This window comes from Corapipo altera, unplaced genomic scaffold (assembly GCF_003945725.1).
Source record: "Corapipo altera isolate COAL_440 unplaced genomic scaffold, ASM394572v1 0, whole genome shotgun sequence".
Classification (NCBI taxonomy): Eukaryota; Metazoa; Chordata; class Aves; order Passeriformes; family Pipridae; genus Corapipo; species Corapipo altera.
The window spans coordinates 27,654,619-27,679,315 of NW_020884872.1; the positions used below are offsets into that span (position 1 = coordinate 27,654,619).

General features: G+C 37.4%; 1 protein-coding gene across 1 annotated transcript in view; it reads right to left on the reverse strand.

The window, feature by feature from the left end:
• Positions 1–24,697, reverse strand: part of LOC113946044 (pinopsin-like) — a 74,480-nt gene that overhangs the window by 23,666 nt on the left and 26,117 nt on the right. The window contains exon 3 of the mRNA XM_027640894.1: positions 50–283. Coding sequence (XP_027496695.1) covers positions 50–283 — 234 coding nt within the window. The remainder of the gene's footprint in view (positions 1–49; positions 284–24,697) is intronic.

The following is a 24,697-nucleotide window of genomic DNA, read 5'->3' on the forward strand; positions in this document are numbered from 1 at the left end:
CCTGATAGACCCTAAAGAAAATACAATTTAAAAATAATATATGTCTTACCTGCTTATTCATAAGTATGTAGATAATAGGATTGCAAACAGTGCTGCTTTTTGCTAGGATGGAAGGTATGATGCTTGTAACTGGAGTCACAACACCTGGCTTACCAAATGTTGCAAGTAATGCTATAACTCCATAGGGAATCCAGCACACAAGATAACAAATAACTGTAGTGATCACCATGAACAGTACGTGGTATTCTCTTTTGCGGGCAGCATTCTTGTGGATTTTTCCAACCTAGGGTAAGATGAAAAAAGATAGAATGTAAGAAGCTGAGCTGTTGGATTGACTGCATCAACAACCTGGGACTGTTGGTCTTGGATCAGCAATGACAATCAACACTGTTGTTCCAGAAGCAAAACAAACACAAACCTGAAAGTGATCGAATGCAGTGGGAAGACTTTCATCATCTCCACTAGGCACTAGGGGAAGACCTGCAGAGACCACACTGCATGCCAGTATAAACCAGAATCCCAGTGGAGGTTGGAGCAAATGCTAAATTAACAGCCAATTTTTATTTTTAAGCTTTGGTGTGAATACATTTTTCTGCAGACAGCTATGGAACACTCTTCCAGTGTGTTTGTATGGCTGAGCACATTGGTGGCAACAGTGAGGAACAAGCTTCATTCCCTACACAGAATGCACGTTCAGTACTACACACAAGCATTATCTAAAAGCAAGCTTCCCATGTGGTAGCCCTGTGAGATGGACATTAAGTTTGATCGAAAGGACATGGAAGTCAGCATAAGATTGGGTGGGGAATAGATAAGGTTTGGGTACTTAGTCTTATTTTATAGGGATTATTAAAAAGTTCTTAGGAAACATTCAGGAATATTAACTCCAGAATAGCAAGGCTGGTTCTCCCTAAGCATCTTTGCAGCCAACAAAGAAAAGCAAAATCTGCAGGGAGGTTCATCTTGGAGGCAGCCTCTGTCCACTGACTCTAGATGGAAACTCAACACACCTGGTCTCGTGAGGTTATGGTTGATTCCTCAACTTTCCCCCAGTGTGTGTTTAGCAAACCCAGATGTACCAGCAGAGTTTCAGGTACTATTCAAAAGTTTAAATTATATTGACTGATTCTTGTACTCAGCCAAGTATAATTTATGTCCACTTTAAGGTCTCTTTGCCTCTGGAATGCAGTACTTGAGAGTAAATGATGCCCCAAGGGAACTAAATCCATGTAAAACTACAAACATAAATAAGCAAAAAGACAGCTCCCTGTAATGGAATGCACACAAACCTTACCTTACCTTACCTAAAAAAAAATAAAAAAATGATTTAAAATGAATAGGTTTAGGCTGATGAAGAAGAACATCGATGTGCACAATTCTGTAAATGAACAGAACACAGTTAAAGGTGGAACCAACCACCCCAGGCAAATGTCATCTGTTGCCTGACACATAACATGCATATGCTAATGCAGTGGAAATAGTCAGAGCTTTTCCTACCTCTTTGTAGTATAGGTATTTTTGCATAATGTATGTGTTATGTATCAGACTGTGAGTTAAAAACATATATAGTGACTGTGCAAAGTACATATGAAGGCAAAATAATATGGTGACACTGTTTCTTTTTAGTTAACTATGACTCTAGGCTTCTAGAGTGGTTGGTTCTATCCAGAGTTTCAGTGGAAATGTTCCTGTTAAAAGTAAATAAAACAAACACAAACCTAGTCTGCCCAAAAATAAGAAGTATTTTTCCTGTCTAGTTTTGTAATGGTTTTCTGCAAAATGGCAATTGCAAAATAAAATCCATCTTTTATGAAAAGACTTGGGACTAATTTTTTTTTTTAAGAATGGAACCTGTTTATTTCATAATTACTTTAGCTTGGGAAAAGGATTAATAATAGATAATGGTCCAATCCTGTATTGCTTATTTGAACTAAATTTTTCATGACTAATGGGAAATTTCTCTGACTGAAGAATTCAGGATTCCATGTGAGCTGCAGCTATGCTACAAGTTAAATATTAATCAAGGAATGCAAAGCCCCAGTTACCCATGGCATCCACAGCTAAAGATCTTCAATATACACAGAAGCATCAGGCAACACATTTTTGCTCTCTGTTTAGATAATATCTCTGTCTTGAGGAGTTTGCAAGAGCTTACCCTCTGCACAGATAAAATATAGATCATAAAAAAGGAAGGAAAGATGTTTAAAAGTGGAGTGACTGTGGGTGTGATTTTGGCACATATCCTTCTGTTTTCACATCTTTAGATTGTTTCCTTAGGAGGGGAAGTTTTGAAGTCATGTACTATATTTATCCACATGCTTTTGATGAAACGCTACATTGCCTTTGCAGCTTTGTAGCCTACCTTTAGAAGGTGTTATCTTTAAAAATTTCCTGTTTATAGATGCTGGAAGACCTCCAGCAAAATATAGCTCAAGTTCATGTAGCCTACAGAAAGATAACACTTCCGCACATGAAAAAGCAGTAGACATTTTAACATTAAATAATTCTATTTCTTATTTTAAAACTACTGGACAATTTAACACAATTGCTACACTGTATTTTCAGTAGTCAAATGGAAATGCCTCCCTGGATATCCAGCTGATAGAAGAGCATCAGATAGCGATGAGAAAAAATAGATTCAAATAATGTTTTAGAATAGCTGAGCTTGTACAGCTCAATCTAAATGCGAAAATATAGGATATGTATATATATACTTTTAAAATACATAGGAGATCTAAACCAGATTTAAAAATGGCACAAGAAATACTGGCCCACTGGGATCAGATGGTACTTACGTAGGATGGCTGGAAAACACATGTCTTTGCAGTAAACTCAGCTGTTTTCTCTGGGACAAAGATCATCTCCTGCCAAATTTGGTAGTATAAATGTAGGGAAAGCCCTATATTTAAAGAAAAGAAGAAGGCTGGAGGATTGGTCGTTGAGGGATTTTTAATGAGAAAACAGTGTTTCTCCCCTACTTTCATTGTGGGAACTAGCAGAAGTGTTTTGATTTTTCAGAATTCAGCTGGAGGCAGTGACAGTCAAGCTTGTCTGATCTCAGGCACTGAGCGTAAGACTGGCACAATTAGTTCTAGATTGGATTTGCCCTGTAGCCACACTGCATCTCATGGACACACTCCTTTTTCCAGTCAATCTGACACACAAAACACCACTGCTTAGATAATTAGAGCAGTGTGCAGCCCAGAAAAAAAAAGAAGACAGTAGCTACCTGCACCTGGGGTGGGATTTACTGCTTTAAATATTTTTCTTAGCCACCACATGGTTTTGTATGGGAGAAGAGGCCTGAGCAGTGCCCTGCCTAAGGGGACAGCCTTCCCCTTCCTATGCTCCAGAGCCAAAAGTTTGACTTACTGCAGCCCCTGCTCACTTCTCTCTGGATTTGGCGGGCCAGTTGCAGGACCAAGGGAATACTGGTGGCATTTCACCTGCTCGGAACAAGACACAGGTGCCAGGAAAAACCTGAGGGAGGGTTGTACACAAAGATGGAGAGGCAACTGTGAGGCCCACAGTGACAGAGGCACATATCCAGTCACCTATGTAAGGCATTAAAATGTACAACTGTGCATATTCCTATCACACATGGGCAAGCTGGTTAATATATGTATGGCAAGGGAATTGGGCTAACATTAGTTATTAAAAAGGAGCTTCAGTGATGAAGATCTAACCTGTTTTAATTGAATTCCCCTGTGTTTTGTTTTTTGGCATTTACCTTAGTCTCTCTTCCTTACTTAATGTAGCTATGTACTTTTTCTCATAAAGAATTTCCTTCATATTTTACCTGCACCCATTTTCAGCTGTAAACATTTTAAAAGGTTATGAAGAATACATGGCATCCCATTCATATAACCACTAAATGGAGAGGCTATCCAGCATCCAGAGCCACTTCAAGTAGGGGACATGTATGTGATAGCATCTTAGAAATCAGGGGACCTGTTTGTGCATTTTGTCTGTCAAGTCAGTTTCTCTTTCTTCAACTATTTATTAAGATGAAAAATAATATCATGTTATTTTACTCTGTGCATCTAAATAGTGCATTCTGTAAACATCCTTTTTGTAGCTAACTCTAAACAAGCAATATGGAAATAAGGGCGCAAAGTGCTTTTTTCATCACAGCTGATACATTATTCCTGGATCTGTCTTTTTACACTCAAATAACCATATTTACTTCAAGACTTCAAAACTGCACAGTAAAGAGAAGGTTATTTATGAGCAGCAGTGTTTGTTGCCAGCATCTTTCAGTATCTGCTATAAGTGCTTGTTTTGACCTAATCAAGTATTCAACAGTGCTACCAAAACCAGAGACAAATAAAATATTTATAATCATCTGAAGGCAGTCTGCCAGTCTTTGAACATTTAGTCTACTACAAGTTCTTGAAATGAACAGAAGGGATCCAGACTTTTTAGGCAAAAGCTGCAGTATAGGAAAAAAACTGGAAAAAGATCAGCCTTCTTCCTTCATGAACCAGACAAGTAAGACTGTTCTCTGTTATGTTTCTAACAAAAGAAATTCAGAAATGGTCTCCATTTATTGGTATGAATAACTCTCTACTAAACCTTACAGTCAAACTAAGCAGTGATTGAAATGTCAGTTATGAGGTTTCTCCTCTCCCATCTCTACAGGTTCTGTTCTCAAGGAAAAACAAGGGGAAAAGGCAGGGGAAAAGCCATCCAAAGCATGAAAAGCTCTAAAAGGCTGTAGGAAACAGACACTTCAAGTAATCCACTTTTCAGTGTGAGCTACCCCAGAACTATTATGGATTAACAGTAAGATGGATGAAATACATTATTGTTTAAAATAGACAATCATGGAAAAAGAGGGCTCACTGGCTTAAAAATAAATGCCTCCTTCATCAGTATTTAGGTGGCTAAATTCAAATAAGTGAACACTGAAGAGATGTCTCTGTGGAAACAGAGACTGAACAGAAACATCTGTTTTGGGTCACCTTAGAATAAAAATGGGCCTTAACTTTACAAAACATTTACACATATATGCACATGAGCATTTTGTTCAGTTGGAGCCACATGAGTTAACAGCAACAAATACAGCAAGATGGAAGCCCTAAAACCACACAAGGGGCCATATAGGTAATTATTTTAATGTCACTGTTAAGTTTAGGATTTGAAGTTCATAGGAAGGATATTTTATCAGCTGAAGACTGACTTTATTGGGAATTTTTGTTACTGAAATAGGAAATAGATGTCTTAATGCCTCAAGGTGAAGTGAAGCTTTAAATACAAAATTCATGGCTTTGTAAACTGTCCTTGAAGCATAATTGCCATTTGTCCTAGTTAGAACAGCTGGGACTGATTAATCATTGGATGGGTGTAGCCCAGGACTGTGTATTCTATAGCCCTCCATGCCATTTCCCAGAAACTGTTGTCAGTAGAGGCCGTGCCCCCCCCCTCATGCTCCTGTCCTCATGCCCTTTTGTGGAATTCCCTGACTGAGCACCCTCACACCCTTTTATGGAATTCCCCACTCTGAGGGAAGGATTGAGCATCCTTTTATGGAATTCCCCGCTCTGAGGGAGGGGCTAAGCATTGCTGCCTGAGCAGGAGAATATATAAACCTGGAGTTTCAGAACCTTTCCACCACTCATGGGATCCAGAGGAGGACTGCAGCTCACCGCTCTCAGCCAGACTGAGACCACCACCCTCAACTGAACTGCAATCACCACTTTGGCCGGACTGCAGCAGCTCTCCCACCAGCAGGTTTTTCCCCTCTCCCTTTGCTTTGGACTTGGGGGGGGGGCCCAGGGAGCACCGTTTTGTTTGTGCCCTGGGGTGCTGGGTTGTACATTTGGGTTTTGTGGGTTAGGGCCGGTTGCTTGTCCGTGTGGTCGTACTTATTGTATTATTTTATTAAATTATTATTCTGATTTGCAATCTCTCTTTTGAGTTGGGTTGGTTTCCCCTGCTGGTTAACTTTTAAACCAGCACACCATTGCTGCTAAAATCCACAAAGTCCTATTGTGAACTTAAGGAACACTATAATCGTCTTAGATGCAGGATTCTTTTCGCTGCACTACCTAAGGGGCTTTTAGCAGCAATTTGTCTAACACAGTGAATATATTCCCATACACTAAACAAGGAGCTCATGCTGTCACTTCCATCATTGACAACTCATGTTTTATCCTGAACTTTTTTACTCACTGTGTGTTTTCTAGAACCAGTGTGCATGGGAAGATTAAAGGTGTATACGCATAGCTATCATTTGGTTTGCAGTAACGGTTTGGTTTTAGAAAGAAAAGTATATTAAATACTCCTATCTTCCCCAAGTGCAATGGCTTTGACTGACTGAATAGCCCAGCTATTAAGTTAAGGGAAAGGAAAAATAAAAAACCAAATTGAAGCAGACTTCAGTGTATTTTGCATTGAAGAATTTCTGAAGCAGAAAGGGAAAATATCAGACATTTATTCTTTCTTTATTTCTGTGTACTTTCTTCCAGAGGCAGCTAAATGCAGTATGTATATCTGCAACATCACTAATACGGTCGAACTCTTCAGAAAGAGATGAACTGACAGGTGTAAAATTTCTTTTCAGGTCTCTTTACAGGTTGGTTGATGCTAAATAACAATATGCTGCCATCTACATAGAAAATGGAGTGCACACTGGCCTACATCTAAAGGAAAAATACTTTCAATCAAATATGACAAAAAATAACATTTTAAAAGAGAGGGATATATATACAATATATTTAATATATACAATGATATAGTTAAAGGAGGAAATAACAGCCTGTGCTGTAACTGGCCAGGACAATAAATATAAGAATCAGAGTAAGTATCAGCTGAGATTTGAAAAATTATTCAGCCGAAATCAGAACACATTAAAACCTTCTCCCCACCCTTCAGGTGTGTTTGCAGTTTGGTTTATGACCTCTCCCTTCTCACTGAAAAAGGCCGGGTGTGTATGAACGCACATATATATTTATATATATATGCAGAAATGTATGCACACCACATACTGTCTATAAAATACATATAGAGAGAGAGTATATATTATATATACACACACATACATATGTCCTTAATTGTGTGACAGGAGTCATCCAAGGTTGGAGAAGCAAGTTATGCAAGTATTACTCACCAACCTCTTTACCTCTTGAATTAAGTTAACCACAACCTTTTCTACATTAAACACCAATACTTCTCCGAATCTGGGGCATGAGTTTAAAAAAAAAAAAAAAAGCGTTAGGATAATGTCTCCCACGAAAATGGAGGTTGGCTATTTCCCTAGATGCATTTTTGCAGGCATGTAAGCTCTCGAATTTAATGCTATTTTTCACCAAGCTAGCACATGTGGGTGAGAACTTGAGCTTTGCTTTCCTTTAGCCTGGTAGCTGCTCTCCTTACAGCAAAATTAGATAATAAAATCTCTCAGGCATCATCAGTTTTTCACTACCTAACCACAATAACCCTTTCTCCTGGGATGAGGTCAAGCTTTCCCACACTTTACTGAGGGATCCCATCCCACTCCCCTGAAAATTTCTACTGACCTAAAGCAAGGCATCATTAAGGACACATGGGTATGCTTTTGACATGTAGCTATTTATATTTAAATAAGCCTAATAGATGTGCTCAGATCTGCTTATCAAATCCTATAAACCCTACACTAAGCTTGCTTAAAGGCAGGTCAGTGATTTTCATAAGACACTAGCATCACTTAGAGAAGAAGTGGCAGTTTTATAGCTCTAACAGCTCAGCTGGAGTCATACTGGTATTTCCAGGAGACAACCAGGCATTTGTAAATCTGATGAGCTCTGTAAACTTCACCACGTTTAGATAAATCTTTGTCATTTTTCTGCAGAAAAAGCATGATACAGGTAGCACTGACCTACAATTGTAAAGTATATTGATGCTGAATTATGGTGTTGATAGGGAAGAGAAATAGATTACGCATTAAAAGTAAAATGTGAAACTTTGCAAAAACTGGTTAGCTGGCAAGCTCCATTTCAGTTTTATATGTGAACTGTAATCATATGTAAAATAAAACACAGGTTCCTAATAGGCGTACTCACACTGGAAGAAAACAGTGAAAAATGCCAACAGCCAATCAGGTTAATTTGGCTTTGATACTAGTAATTTGTTTGAATCCTGACAGCTCTGAGCCAATAAATTTAGCACTGTTATGGCAAAGAAACAATTTCAGTAAGAGCAAAGTAACATCTCAGAAGATGACTGGGATACAAGATACCTGTTACTGGAACTTTACTTCTAAATAATATTGACTTTTCATCAAATCTGTTTCTAGTTTCTGGAGCAGGAGTAGTCACATTACTATAGGAAGCACATTACTATACTGTTGTTACTCTGAAACTGTAATAAACGTAGCACTTTTATAAATAATTTCTGCAGGTAGCAGAATTGTGGGTTATAGGGGAACATGAAGAATAACACAGTACTGCTGACAATACAACTGACAATCAATACAGACTCCAAATTCTGTATCTAAGCAGAAAAATTGCTATCATGCCATAACGGTTCATTTGAGCTACTTGTCATGTATTCTAACATACTGCAAGGGGACAGACATAATGGTGCAGTATCAGACTTTTATGAATTAAAACTAGATTATGGTGGCTGGTTAGCATATTTTGATATTTCTGTGTGATGGTTAAAATTCTGTAAGAGTAAAGTGTCAGTTTAGCAGATGGCAAACTGGTCTTTTGCCAGTGAGACCACTGATTGTGTCCAAGACGGCATCAGTTCATACAGCTGCAGGTTTTGTTCAGGAGCAATCTATGAGTAATCTAATACAGGAGTTAAAGATTAGAATGGTTCAGCAAACAGGATCAGGTAGCTATAAATTAATGTGTGCTTTAATTTAGATGAAAACAATTGTTATCAGCAAGCTTCTTGTTGACTAACTGGAATGAGGAGAGAAAAGGACAGGAGAGGATGGAAGAGGAGAGAAAAATAGAGGGGGAGGAAGAGAAGAAAAGGAAAGGAAAAGGGTAGGGGAAGAAAGGTCTCAGGGTGATACAGTCAGCTCTTGCTCACTTATGGAGGCATATACGGAAATTCAGAGCTGATGCCCTGCTTCTTTAACAATATCACTATATGCAGGGAAGTCAGTGGTACTGTATATGGGCCAGGATGCTTTCCAGCTTGGATCATATTGTAATCTTGGACTATGGGATTTCAGCTTGAGTGTCTGAAGTGTAGTATATAATTGAAAGATGATAATGTTTGAATGCTAGTTTCTAAGGATGTTTCTCTCACTGTTTAAGGTCTCCTTGAACATTACTTCTGCATCTCTGATAGCCCTTGTCACCCTTTTTTGTGTCTTTTCTGTTTCTCTTATATCCTTCTCAAATAGATGACCATAATTCCTTGCAATATTCAAGCTTATATGATATAACATTTGGAATGCTTCTCTCAATCCCTTTCCCAGTAATTTCTAACATCTTACTTTTTATTTGATTTTCCTGAACAGAATTTTTCATTAAATGACTCAAACCAACTCTGTGATCTCTTTTGAAGAGTGATAACTGAGAACCCTCCATCATAGATGTATGTATATGTATGATGAATGATAGAGTTACTTTTCTGTGCACTATTATCACTTACTGCTCTCATATAGACCTTGCAAAGTCTGCTCTTTTCCTCCAGCAGAACCACGGCCAGTGTTGCCCACCCCACCCCTGGTCTCTGACACCACTGACTAAGCAACTCATTCCCCTTGTTCCAAGGTTTTCTGCTTCAGACAATTGTTATTGGCCATTGTCCCTTCCTTTCCTAATCAACTGCACTCACATCACAGCTGATGATCTCCATGGATATTTACTGTAGCTGAAACAAAGCTATTGGGGATGTCACACACTGAGGATGGAAATTCTGCATCCATGCACATGACAAGTGGTCAGATCCTTGTTTTACTCTCTCAATCTGCAAATTTATATTACTTCCAACTGTGACCTTTATTTTTCAAGGAAGAGGTTAGGTGTAGGATAATATTCTTTCACAGCATAATTTTGCTCTATATATGCTTTTTATCACAATTACATCCAGAAACAAACAACAGATATTTTAAATAATTCTCTAGGATTCCTTCTCATTCCAATTTCAACAGGGCCAACACATGTCAGGGACAATTAATATCAAGATACAAACTATTCTAGCAATAATTCACTAACAAGCCCAACCCTTTTCAAGTCGATATTTGTTAAATATAGATATTGGAAATTCAGCTCACTTTTGAGCAATACTTTCATTTCTGAGTTTTGTGACAGCAGTATTTTTCACAGTGCAGTGAGTAAGTAGGGACTGATATAGTTAGAGCCAGTATGAAGCCTGTCCAGTGTGAATTTATAACTTCAGAAAGAAAAAGATGATGAAGTTTCATAAAATTCCACCATTCTTCTGGAAAGACTGAAACTATTTGAGCAATACCTGTACTTTGACGAGGAAAGGTCAAAGTAAAAAGAAGACTGAGTTAACAAGATGATTCAGCAGGCTGGAGTCATATTTCTTTTCACTTGACATTTAGACTGAATTAACATCCTGAACTTGGCAAGCAATGGAGCCCAAAGTAAATCCATTTAATTTTATATTGAGAAAATCCAAAATGTGCCAGGCTGACATGACTAAGCACCTACTGAGCCTTGACCATCCTGGAGCATGGAAGCACGAGCACAGCAGAAAAGCTTTTTCACTACTGAATAGTGAAAGAAAACATACAAAAAGAAATTACTCCCAGGAGTAGCCTGCAATTAATAAAAGGCCAAGGCCAGACTACCAACCACAGTTACAAATTTTCTTCAGAAAGATCTTAGAGATCAGTGCAGAACAGCCACACTTAACAATGTGAGAGTCAGTTCTTTCAACCTGTCATTTAGACTGAACTAATATCCTGAAGTTGCTCAGGAAGTGAGAGAGAGAAAGGTATCAGGTAAGGCCTTTAAAGACTTCTAGTGAGCTCTTGCAAGCCATAACAATAGAGGAAAATAAGTGAATTAGTTGAGTGAACTTTCCCAGAGATAGGTGTTTTTAAATGCTCAGCTCAATGCTGAAGGCATCAGAGCAGAGCAGAATGCTACTGGTGTTTAACCGAGGACAGATACAACAGGTAAATAGTGGCAATATTAATTCTATTTTCTGTGCAAGGCAATGACTTGTGTGCAGCATTTTACAGATGTATAACCAACCTTTAAGTACGTTCAATGGGACTGCCAATGAGAATAAAAAATGCATATACTTCAGTGTTTGCCAGGCAGTGAAAGCCTCTATGGGACGCTTAGCTCAATTTTTTTTTTTAGTTTAGGCTCAGAATATTTATTAATTTTGTCCTTTTCTCCTTCTGTGCAGGTTGCCTTTATTCACACTTTGTTTATATTTAATCTTTAATAGGCCAGATATAAGTAGCAAGATCTTAGCTAAATAGAAATTTATTTTTACATGTTTGGGACAGTTTCAAGTGGAGTGTTATGTTACCAAATAAAATTCATATTACAGCCTTCTGAAACACTGCAGTGTTGTCCCTCTTCTACCTTGTGACTGACAGCATTATCCAAATGCTAAGTTTTGGAAGTTCATGAATTTCAGCAAGTCCAAGTGAAGGTACTGGGTTGGGGCAATCTCAGCTATGACTACAGACTGGGAGATTTCATTGACAACATCCCTGCAGAAAAGGTCTTCAGGGTTCTGCTGGATGAAAAGCTGGATGTGAGTCAACAGTGCATGCTCACAGCCCAAAAGATTCAGACGCATCCTGCGCTGCATCAAAAGAGGAGTGGGCAGCAAGTCAAGGGAGGTGAATCTGTCCCTCTACTTTGCCCTCATGAGAGCCCACCTAGAGTACTGCATCAGCTCTGGAGTATTCAACACAAGAAAGATGTGGACCTGTTAGAGCATGTCCAGAAGAGGACCATGTAGATGACCAGAGGGCTACAGCACAACTCCTTCGAAGACAGGCTTGGGGTTGTTCAGCCCAGAAAAGAGAAGGTTTTGGGGAGAACTCATTGTGGCCTTTCAGTACCTTAGAGAGGCTTATAAAAGGGAGGGAGAGGGACTTTTTATATGGGCAGACAGTGACAGGAAAAGGTTTTAAATGGTTTTAAACTGAAAGAGGGCAGTTTGAGATTAGATATTAGGAACAAAGTCTTTATTTGTATGTGACTAGAAATAAAACAGTCCAATACTACTGAGATCCCCTTAGTAAACACTTTACATGCTTTTTATTACTTGAGAAGCTGTTTAGTTGACAGAACTCTCATTTGAATTCAGATTACCACTGTTAAGTACAACAGAAGGTTTGGAATATACCCTAAGGCAACCCTATAGCACATACTCACGTGTGATTAATTTAGCTGCTTAGCAGATGTCAGTTGTACTACTAAAAGTCAAATAATCACCCATTCACTATAAGCCCAGGTGACTACCTCAAGCCAGAGAGGGTTGTTCATTGTTTTAAGATTCATATGGTGTAGACATTTTAAAAGAAAAACCATGGGGGAAGAAAGATGCTTAACAAACAGGAAAGTAAAGCCTCAGGTCTCTCAGTAGTATAAATTAAGAGTGAATGTTCATTATTTTTAGTTTTGTATCTTGAAATAACAAAGGAGTAAAGAATTAAGACCAAAAATGGGTCAGTGGTCAAGCTACAATGAAAACTGCATGAAACAGAAAAGTTGGAGAGTAAATGGACTAAGCATCATCATCTTAAAAATAACGTGAGAAATAGAGTAATACGTCTTATACATATTTCTCTGAAGGAAACATTGGCTACTTAAGACCTTATCTTTTTATTTTCTATCCTTTACCTGTCCAGAGGGATACTGATTTACTGCATAAGGATTCCTGAGCTTTTTAAGTTGAGGGTCTCTATAATTAAGCAGCTGGAGAGTTCATCTAACAACTCCATTACTAGTAAAGTGAAATTCAAATGAAACATGTGCCAAATAAAAAGAAACATAAAACTCTCTTTGTGGTGTGATAGATGGGCATCATTTCTCCTGAGAAGGCTTGGACAAGCAGTCCTTCAGCAAAGGAGGCTCCCTGTAAAACAAGTGTCAGATGCAAACTGGAAAGTGCCTGAACAGTAGCTTTTTTCTTCCAGCAGGAGCAGGTGTTTTGAGGAGCCATATGTTAGTACTTAATTTTTAAAAGCCTCTGAAGCCTCTACTCTACATGCTTTACAAGGACAGGTCTCATTCTGCTGGAATTCCGTTGGAGTGCAGTGTGTTTTCCCCAGACTTGCCCAGGTGCAGCCACCTGGCCCCCACAAACTGCTCTGATTCTCTACTGTGTTCAAGGCAGTGGCTTTGACCACAGACCCCTCCCTTTCTCCCTCTCCACCCTTACCTTCCCACCTTATTCTCCTGCCATGCCTTTAAAACAACAACAAAAAAAAGGATTAATATTTAGCCAGCTGATTCCCCAGTGTTTAATCTGACTGAGTTACACTGAGTATTGAGTGGTGTAGGATTATATTCTATCAGGGCTAGTAATTAAACGCACTCAGAGTATTGGTAATCAATTTTTATTGACTCCAATTAATAAAATGCTGCCTGAAATATAAGTCTGTGTTTAAAATATTATTGGCCCTATTTCTGCCATTTTTCATTTGTTGCAGTGGCTCTCAATTTATCATCAGGCCCACTGAAATAAGTAGAGCCAGCTGTATAGTAAGACACTTGTAAATTGAAATATGACGCCAGTTTTAATCTACTACAGAAAACACAAGGCTATTTCCACTGATTTATCATGAGACAAAGACAAGTACTGTGCAAAGCAGCAACAATTTAATAAAGGGGAGAATTACATAAAATATCCTGTTTATTTTAATAAAGAAAAAAAGACAAGTATAGACCTATAAACCTCACAAAAAAACTTGTAATAATATAGATTTGGATTGACTGCATGAACATAAGAGAACACATAATCAGAACATCAAAATTAGTGTGTTTTCAACACTTCTTCACCATACCGATGAGGCTTACTGAGCTGAATACCACTATTTGCACCTTTACCCTTCTTAAACCCCAAGAGAAATGAACTATTATGTGAATATGAGAGCTGCACATTTATTATAATATCACATGTGCATACTAAGCAAGGTGTGAAGATGGACAAGGTGGGAAAAGGTAGAAACACAGAACCACTTAGCATTTTATAAGCCAGCTGCACTGCAACAGAACTGTTTCATTGGCAAAGAGGCAACTTACAGATCAGCCAAGGTCAAAATTATTCCTAGTATGACATTTTTTGCACTGGGAAACTGATTCATAAAAATGAAAACTTCCTGTGGGAACATTCAAATTTGAGACATTTCTGGTAGTAACCATGTTTCCCTGGGCTTCTCTTTTGTTCCTCGACAATATGCCTGATAGGACTAAAAATGCCAGGTCTTTTGGTGCCTAGTTACCTCACAGAGCTATTTTATTCAGAACACTGGATCTCACAGGCATTTTAGGTCACCAGCTCCAAGGATTTGCAGGCCCTTTTGCTCCACGTTGCTTTGCCTAAGCAACTGCTGTGCAAGGGTACTAGGACTCTGAATGGTTTCAGGGTCAAGAGGAGATTATTTTATTTTTAACATCTAAATGTTCCAGTGGAGGATTATGTAAAAATAAAATACTGATGAATTGCTGATCAGTGAAAAATAGTGAGGTTAAGATTTGTGTGCGTGTGTGCCCCCCTTATTCAAGACAAGAAATCTCTCCATCAAAAACCTCAAACTGAAAAAAGACCAGAAAGTCTATTTCCCAACCCAGTCTATTTAAAATAGTATCCAAAATCGTCTGAAGCCAAGGAAGAAAGTAAAAACTTAGACATTCATGTGCCCACATAGCGCTTTCTTGTAGAACAAGCTGTCTTTAAAGAAGAAAAGAAAACTCCAATTTTTTTAGCATGCACATAAACACATACAATTTAAAGCTAATTCTCCTTGGAAAAGAAAAAGACATGGAATGGGTGCATATCTTTAAAAACATGAGTGGCTTTGTCCATACTACTACATAAAACCACTCCACAATGTGAGATAAAGATCTTGACTCTGATCATCCACCCTGCTTAACTGTCATCGTGCTTGGATCCCCTGTGCAGATTTGCCCCAGTGCTCCCTAAGCAGATGCCCAAAAGCATCAGTGACAACTCCCAGTAGGTGACATGGACAAGGCTGCACCAGGTTTGGCTCTACCCTTTCTACATAGTCCTCCAACTTGTGTCACAGGCCTGCACTCACCCACACCTCTGCTGTATAGATCAGGGTGCAGTGTATCAACTTTTGGCTCCACACTAGAAGAGCTCACAACTCTATTGAGTTCGAAGTCAACTCTCATCTCATTTTAGACACTTTAATTTGGGTAAATAAAGAAAATATGAACTACTATGTTTGAGGGCCATAGGGTCATGTAACACCTAGAGAATACTCAAGGCCAAACACTGTGTAGTATGGACATCAGCAGATTGTACCATTTGCCTCAAGACCAAGGAACATTCCTGACCGTGTAGGAACATGTCAACATTGCATATGCAGTTATCTTCATGCATGCCAAGAGCATGCAGACTTCACACAAATAAAAAAAATATTTGTTCTGCTTCTAGATTTTGTATGCTTTGAAACAGTGACCTGCCCACTTCACATAAATGTTAAGTTTCAACATAACCTTGCATCACTTCCAAAATGTTGTATTTAATCTGATAGATTCATATTACACCTAGGTTTGCCTCCACAGAAAATAAATGCAGGTTTCATTAAGGAAGCATACATGACATTTCAGTCTAATGTCTAGCAGGGTATAATATTCACCATTAAAAGTTATTATTAATAATAAATGTAATAATACATTTGATACCTATAATAAATGATAAAAATCTAAGAATTATAAAAATATTACAATATGAGTAATCATGACCAAATTAATTTCTACTACAAGCAGGTTAGACCACCTTATCCTTAGTCCAGGTAAGCTCAAAACATTGAAAATTGAAAAACATCAAAAAACACTGGAGTTGTAAGACCAATAAACTGGGGGGTTTCACCTTTTGTTTTTGGATGAAACAGCTTTAACGCCAAGTAACCAGAGAATCCAAATTTTAACTTATTTTATTTGTGGTAAAAAAGTATGATCAATCTCATGAATTTACATTGCTTAATACATTTCTGTTATTAAGATAATATAAGCGTGACAGCTGTGGCCACAAACCTTCAATTCGTGTTTATACAGAGCTTCTCATGCAGATGTGCAAGATTCAACTGAGATAGTAAAAAAAAAATCTACCTAGTCAGTAGGATTACAAACTGATGAAATACTGGATTAGAAATTTTGAAACAATGTTTGTTCTAGATTTTACATATTTACCTTTTTTCTTTTATATGCTTTTGATTTTCATTCCATAAGCACATAATCATTTGCATCCATTTCATATCTCTGCAGCATATGGATTTGTCATGCCATTGTTCTTCACTACATGACAACTTCTCAAGTAAAATTATTTCCTTCTGTTACTGCCAAACTATGCTGCCTCAGGCACCGTATCTTGAGCTTTCAGAATTTTCAGCAATGGAAGTGGGGCTAAATCATGGAACCAATGAATAGCAATAGATATTACAAATGTTTGTGCCCAACCTTGGAGTTTTAAGTCACACAGGATTAATGATACGATGGAACAAGGATTGACAAAGTAAAAACAAACATCCTTGTTAACTCCGCACCACCAGGAAAAGCAGAATTACATTTTGGCTCATGGGAGACCTCATAGCACCTCCCAGTAACTAAAGGTGACCTACAGGAAAGCTGGAGAGGGACTTTTTACAAGGGCATGTAGTGATAGGACAAGGGGAATGACTTCAAACTGAAAGAAGGCAGGTTTAGATTGGACATTAGTAAGACATTCTTTACTGTGAGGGTCATCAGGCACTGGAACAGTTTGCCCAGAGAAGTTGTGGATGCCCCATTCCTGGAAGTGTTCAAGGCCTTCTTGGATGGGGCTTTGAGTAATCTGGTCTAGTGGAAGGTGTCCCTGTCCACGGCAGAGGGGCTGGAACTAGATGGTCTTTAATGTCTTTTACAAACCAAACCATTCTGTGATCCTTACAATTGTGACAGAAGTATTTGTTTTACGTGCAGTGAACCAAGGCTGTCTGCTTTGGCTTCCCACCCTCTGCTTTAACCTCCCACCCGGATAACATTGGCTGGGGACTGGCCTGTGGACTCTCACGCAATGGTACGGTTAATGTGACATCAAATGTATGGTGGTACCAGGGAAGGAAGCCCCTGGGCATTGCACATTTGTTATTTTTTTTGCTGCACAGCAGCGTCCCTTTGCAGATATACCCTCAGAAGTGTTTCTCCAGGGGACAATGCCATGGTGCTGCTACATGTAGGACAATTAATTTTGCTCCAAGCCTTCCAGCAGGGATTTTGCCTGAGGTCACAGGTTGGTCTCTGAAGTGGAGTTAAACTACAGGAGAGTGAGTGTGGCTCAGTTCTCCATGCTAAAATATAAGTACACAAAACCACATTCTTTACACTGCAAAACACACTTCTGTACATTTAACCTTTCCAGTTTTATAACTGGTGAGCAAACAAAAAAATCTTTCCTGTCAGGAAAAACCTTTCCTAACTCATACCCTGAGTTAGGAAAGTACCCTGAGTGCTTAGTATTGATGTACACCATTTGCTGTAAACTGAAAGACTCATGAAACTACAGTCTATTTTTTAAGGACATAAAGCACCCAGAGATTAATGCATAAGATCCTAAATTTTTATTAGATTGTTATTAAACACTATGACAGGCTTATTTCCTCCCTAGTTTATATAAAGAACGAAAAGTGGCAAACTCAATGAATTCCTGTTTTCTGACCAGCCATTAACTTGATTTACAATGAATTTGTACAGTGTTCGATTTACACCAAAGTCGCATAACTGTTTCTCCCCAAACACAATTAAGTAAAGATTTACACTTCTGAAAGCACAGGGGAAACAAGATCATAATGTTTTCTCATGCCTGTTTCCCTTCCAGCATGATCAGACCTCAAAAAATGAACACTAATTTGATGACATGTGCTTCAACAGTCGGTCGACACTTTTTAATCAGAAATACTGTGAACATAACTGTCACTCCTGAGTTAGACATGTGCCTATACAAGCACAGCAGCTGAAGTCTCTGGACACTTTGAATGGTATTTACAATGGATTGACTCACCACACCTTTACACTCTTAAAAGCTGAGACGGTGAACTTACAAACCTTGAAGCTATACACAAAATAAAGAAAATGTTAGCTATCTCCTTTATTTCTCAGGATTTGACATTTTTCTCCAGTGTTACAGAAAATATTGAATTTTATTCCCTTGGGACAGACACCTTTAATAAAAACTGGTATACATATAGTGCACAAAACTGAAATCTTCTTACAGTTGAACAGTGAACCCCAAAAGTCAATGCTATATTTGTAGTGTCGTCATGATAGCTACATAAAAATCATTTAACCTCCTGGGCAAACCCTAATCATTATGAAAGAGTACAAGAATATGTTGGCTCTTTAAAAATTAAGCACACTAGTAAATCTTCCTCCTAGCTAATGAAAGCAGCTTTTTATTCAAGCAGGCTTCCCATTAAAATAAAATGAAGAAAAAAAAGAAGTCAGTCAACAGGAATAATAAGCACTTGCTTCACTGTAATATCTTTGAACAGAAATATAAGGATAGAACTGTCTGAAACATGAAATGCTGGCATCTGAAAATTGATGTTTATAGAAGTATGAATGCCAAAAGTCAGTGTCAAAATGTTACAGATTTTTTTAGCAAAGTTATGCTATGTTTGTACTGCATATTATGACCTGGCATTAAATAACAATGGCATAATGGTATAATGATGTAACTATCATACCATTGTTTTGAAAATAATTTAAAATAGGTACTATCTTTAGAAAAAATAAATTATTGATACATTGTATCCTCTTCTCAAGGTCAAAGCGCTTCCTTGTTTTATTATAAAACAATTTGCTTCTTTTAGTGGGACTCATGTCAGCAGCTTGCAAAAGTTTCTAGTTTTGAGAATAACCTCCTTGGATGTGATTTTCTTTCTCTGATTACAGAGAAAACATAGAGAAAAAAATTCGAGGTAGATAGGTACTTAAAATGCCTTGAATTCTCACAGTTAACTCCTCAATACCACGTGCTTTCCTTCTGTACAGTAGCAATAGTAGTTTCAGCTTTACAAAGCACTGGAAAATCTGTGTATGTTCACATAATTTTCAAACAATCAAAGGAAAAAATTATGGAAGTCACTGAAAAAAGGAAGGAGGAGATCTATCTATGAACAGAATGGTGTCAGAGCAAAGGTGGGAAAGGAAGCAATGGGACATGGGATGTGAAAATTGAGAGTGGTTACAAAAATTATCAGCAAATTTTTAAACAAAAAGAGTTGATATACTAAGATTATTTATTTATGTAATATCATCTACAGATTGCAATCTGATCCTACATAAATTACATATTCAACAGAATTATTAACTTATTGAGAAATAGTGAAATATGATTTCTTGTCTTTTTTTTGTCCAGGTATTCCATGGCTTTTTTATTAATAATTTTCAAAATAGCTGTTCCAGATATCACCTCACCAACAGAATTCTGATAAATTTGATCATATTAGAAGCCAAGAAGATTTGGAAATAAGCAGATCTTCAAAGAACTGGTAACTAATAAATACCAAAAGCAGCCTAACGTATTTCAGTGTTCTTCTACTTTGAAACAACAAAAAGAAGTCAGATTTTCTACTGGAGAAATGATCTAGAAATTCAGAAAAAATACAGTATTATACAGGAATGTAAATTGCTCTCATAATTTAAAGCTCATTCTTATAGCAAAAAGAATCAAACAATAAAAGGGTACAGCCTGAGTATTTGTTATCACAGAATGTTCCTGTTATCACAGAATCCAAAAAATGGCCTGTTGCCAGCTTTGTGTTCTAGCTGTGTAGTGGCTTGTACACAAAGAATTTGGCAAAGGTCAAACTGACCAATAAGGAGATGTTGACTATTGACTGCTATGTGCCTGTTGAAGGCTGTACAGAAAATTTGAAAATATTTATTTTTATTATTTTTTTAGATGATAGCTTTAGGTTATATTTCTTTATAGCATTTGATAATCCAGTAGAACTCTTTCATTACATTTTGCTAAATTTATTCCAATTCTCTCAACCTAACATGAGATTTCTATTTTAATTAAGTTCCCATATCTTCATGATGAAGTGACAGAAAACATTTATTAATTAATTTGCAAACTGAATCTCTTTTTACTTTGAATGAGATGTCATTATTATATATTTATGGCAAGGTTTAAAAATGAAAGGCAAAACTATTCTTCCTCTATACCACCAGAAGCTAAAGAGAGAAAGTATACATGAAGATCCGAAGGGAAGAAGTAAAATTTGCAAACATATGGTGAAAAATAACAAGATATGGTTGTCTAATGAGTATAGCTCCTTGTTTGAGCTTAGATGCAGTTAGGGTAAACATACTTGAAATTCAGTTGAATCCCAAATGTACTTAATCACATTTGAAAGGGATGATGTACAGGAGCCATACAACTAGGACTAGGATCATCTTCACCTGCATCACATTTCTTAGGACTTATTTGTTTAATTAAATAACTAGAAAGATTTTGAACTTTACTCCTAAAAGAAGGCCCATGACTACAAACTTGGTTTTATTTATGGTTTTAAGAAGCTAAGATTTAATGGTGTATAATTGCTTTATCACTTTTCTCAACATAAATCCTAATTTCAGTGCCATCAAAGATAAAGTTTTGGAAAATTGAGTTTCTCTTTAAATAGCATATGAAGCATATCAAGGAATGATGGAATAATAATTACACTTCCATCCTACTTTTTGTAGTAGGTGAAAAAGATTTCAGTTTAAATCATGGAGCGTTCTGCCCTAATCTGCTGTCTTTCTCCAAACAGTCACTTCCAAATGAGATGGAAAACTGGAAACATTCACAGGAGCAATACTTCTACTTTATTGTCCTTCCCTGACTACTTTAATGAACAATGATGCCATAATTGTTTTTACAGATACTTCTTAATTTTCCAAATAGAACAGACATAAAAAAAGGATGAAGGAATCAGAAGTCATAAAAATTTACACCTTTTCTTTCCTTTTTCTCTAAGACTTCTTTTGTGGGCACTGAAGATTTCAAAACCAACACTGTTGTTTATATCCAGATCTTTAAAAAATAACATAGAGTCAAAATCTCATAGTTCAGAACTAAAAATTAGTTTTCTTGGGTTTATAATCGAGTCATAATTTCACTCTGGGGCATTACTTCTTAAATAAGAGACAGAATCACTTTTCCTCCACTAAATTTGGTACTTTGAAGTTGAAGTTTGGAAGAGGAGTAAGAAAGAGGACCAGACAGCTCTTTACTGCATAACCTTGACTGTCCCCTTCCCCTACAAGTTCACAAGACTCATAAAGGTCAGGGGATGGGATAAAAAAAAAGGTGATTTGGTTCTCTTGTGAAATCTAGAAGTCAGAAATCATGCAGCACTTTTCAAAAGAAACAACAAAAGTTGCTGTAAAGGGAAATATTTGGCTAATTCCACTACCTGGACTCACATTTTGGTCACTAGCCAAAAATAGCAGTTTATGAGCAATTAAACATTAGTATGTGAACCACAGGTTAGAGGACAAGACATACTGGTAAGGCTAACTTCTGCCTCATATGGGCTAGTCTTAAAATTTTCCCTGAATATTTTTTCTTGCCTTTTTTTTGTCAAAGACGAAGTCGAAGTACAGGGGGAGTAACGACGTGAAAGGACATAATAAAATTTTTTCATCACTACTTTTTCCTCACTATTCTCAAGTTTAAAAAAAAATCCCTGACAAAAAAAAAAAAAAAAAAAAAAGAAAAAGAAACCACCCAAAAAACCCCACAAACACTTTAGGAATATCAATTCATGTATCAAGTCCATCTACTCCAGAACCCCATGAGACAGTGTGACCACTGGCCCTTTGCCCACTTTAACACACAGTCTGTTGTACTGGGCAAAAACTGCACAGTCAGACGGGTATTACACTATATGTTTAAGTCTTTGTGCTCTGCGTACAGTTCTTTCTATTGTTTTCCATGTACTAGCTACATTCCATAAAGAGCTGCTGAATTTTGTTCAGGCACAGCTTTCAATGAAAGAGAGTTTCAATGAAAGCTTTCAATGATATGAGAATCTCCATAAAACCAAGCTGAAAACTTCCTGAAACAATCTTCTGGGACTCTTCTTGTCCTTGGGCAGGATTTCTGCATGTAAGTGGGAGACAGTGCAGACCAAAGAGATCTCTTGATTTTAAAAGTTTTACTGATTTTCATTAGACTGGTTGACATGAGTTCTCTGGGCCCCTCAGCGGAGGATTTTAATCACATTGTGTCTTTTGTGCTACACAGTGATCACAATGCTAATCTCTGTAATTCCACATTTGGGAGCCCACTTCTCAAAGTGTAAACAACTGACACTGGCTCCACAAAGAACATTTTTCCAGAGGGAATGCAATGATAGTCACAGAGAAGCATCGTAAGCCAAAAACTGGGAAAAAGTAATGGAATTGCATAAGGAAAAATAAAACATCCACAGTTTCCTTTCCTTGTGCTGTAGAATGTGCAAGAATAAAATACATGTGAATAATATTTTGTGAGGGAGAAAACTTTGCCCATTTGATCAAACTCAACCGTCCAGATAAAGCCATCCTGGGGAAAAAAACCCATACCTTTAAAGAAAATAATGTGAGTAATTCCTAAGGATCTCTGAGCTTGATAAATGGCAAGAGCTCTGAGATAATAATGCAGTTGTACTGTAATACTGTTTAATGGCATTTGCTGTTAACATTATTCACACAAGGATGCTACTGACTTGTAATTCCTTGAAAAGATGATCTTTCATATAACCTGTATTACTGAAATCTTTGAGCTTTTTACCACTACAAAGACTGCAGATGACTTTGTGGGATCCATTAATGCCTCAAGTAACAGAACGCTACAGCACCTGACTAAATATAGAGAAAAAAAAGAGAAAAGCAGACCTATAATCAGTGTTGCTCAAAAGAGGAAATGCAGGCACTGTGCCAATTCTTGCATTAACTATCACAAATCTATTAAGACATTTCTTCATCTCAATTAATTTGCATTGTACCATTAATAATGGCGTAAATCCCGCGCTCTTGATTTTAGGGTGCAACACCGTTAATGCTACAATGCTCTATATAAAAACTTCTATAGATCTGGCAAAATTATGAAATGCATATTTAGTAAAATTACCAAGAGGTTGAAGTTGGGATAATGCACTTTTTATGTTTGCAATGTTCCCATATTACTTCTAATACATAACACAAAGAGTCACAGAAGGACTTAAATCTACGAGGCCAGAAAATAGCTAGATAATTAATTTTTTTGCCCACTCCAGAAAGTTACAGCATTATAATGAAAGCTGTAACCTCTCTTAACCTTTTTTTTTGTTATTCTACCTACTCTTTGTACTTTTATGTAAGAATTCCTATATTTTCATTTGCATATTGCTCATCTTTTTCTCTAATTTGAAACATGACATACTTAAGCATTTCATGAACTATTCCATTTATTACAGAACAGTTAGAGGACCTCAGACCAAGGGGGGGAAAGGCTGTATTTCAGTGATTTGTCACGATACGCTCTTTGGAAATTTCTATGTGTGTCACAAGAAATTTATGAAATGCAAGATTTCAGGATTATGGTACTGGAAACAGTTTCTGGTACATCATAGAAAGCTTAGGACTGATGAGTTTTCTGATTGAGATTCCTTTTGGTGAAATATAACTCATCCAGGAAATCTTTTACAAACACCAGGAAAACATAAGATGTTTTCTGTAAAAATTTAGGGTTTAGCTATTCAAGACTTCTCAAATGCTTGGGCAGCTGTTATGACCCTTAGTCATAACAACTTTAAAGAGGAGATATGATTTAATCCTCACTGGAATTCCTTTGCATTTAACAAGTGTTAGTTCCCTAAGGCCTGTCTCTCCAACAGGTTATACAAGATTAGGTTTGATTCTCTTTCACTTCCACCATTTACAAAATTTCTCAGGATCCTCTAACCTCATCACCCTAGAGGCTCACTGGTCATTCTGGAAGGCACAAGGAGGATGGAGGTGAGAGGATTGTGGAAGATGCTATTCCTTCTCTCATGGTTTTTGCTTCCTTTCGAAATTATTGATTAATCAATCGATCTAATCTTCCACCCAGTCTACCCAGTCTTCATGTCTAAATAAAAAATGGCTACAGAGTGCATATACGGCTTCTGTGATACTTTGTTCCCTCAGCATGTTTTTCACAGCAGATCAGTGAGATTATGACTACTTTTAATACAACTGAATTTAAATTTTTAAAAAGTGACTAGAATAACAAAAGTTATTCTCAGCCTCAGCCTCAGCACTAGAAGCTAAAGTACATGCTACAGAAGCTTCATCCATATAAGTATTTGTATGTTGTGGGTGATTCTTTTTGTCAGGAAGGGCAGTGAGGGCTGAAGGAAAGAAGAGACAAAATTTTAAGGTGTATCTTCTCCATATTATTAGTATCACATGTTCCAAGATCCTGCCCCTTTCTTTAAGGTGATGGGAAAGGAAATTGCTGCCCAGGAATCAGATATGAACTGCAACTTTACTTTAATGATTTACAGTCAAAGGAGATTTTTTCCATC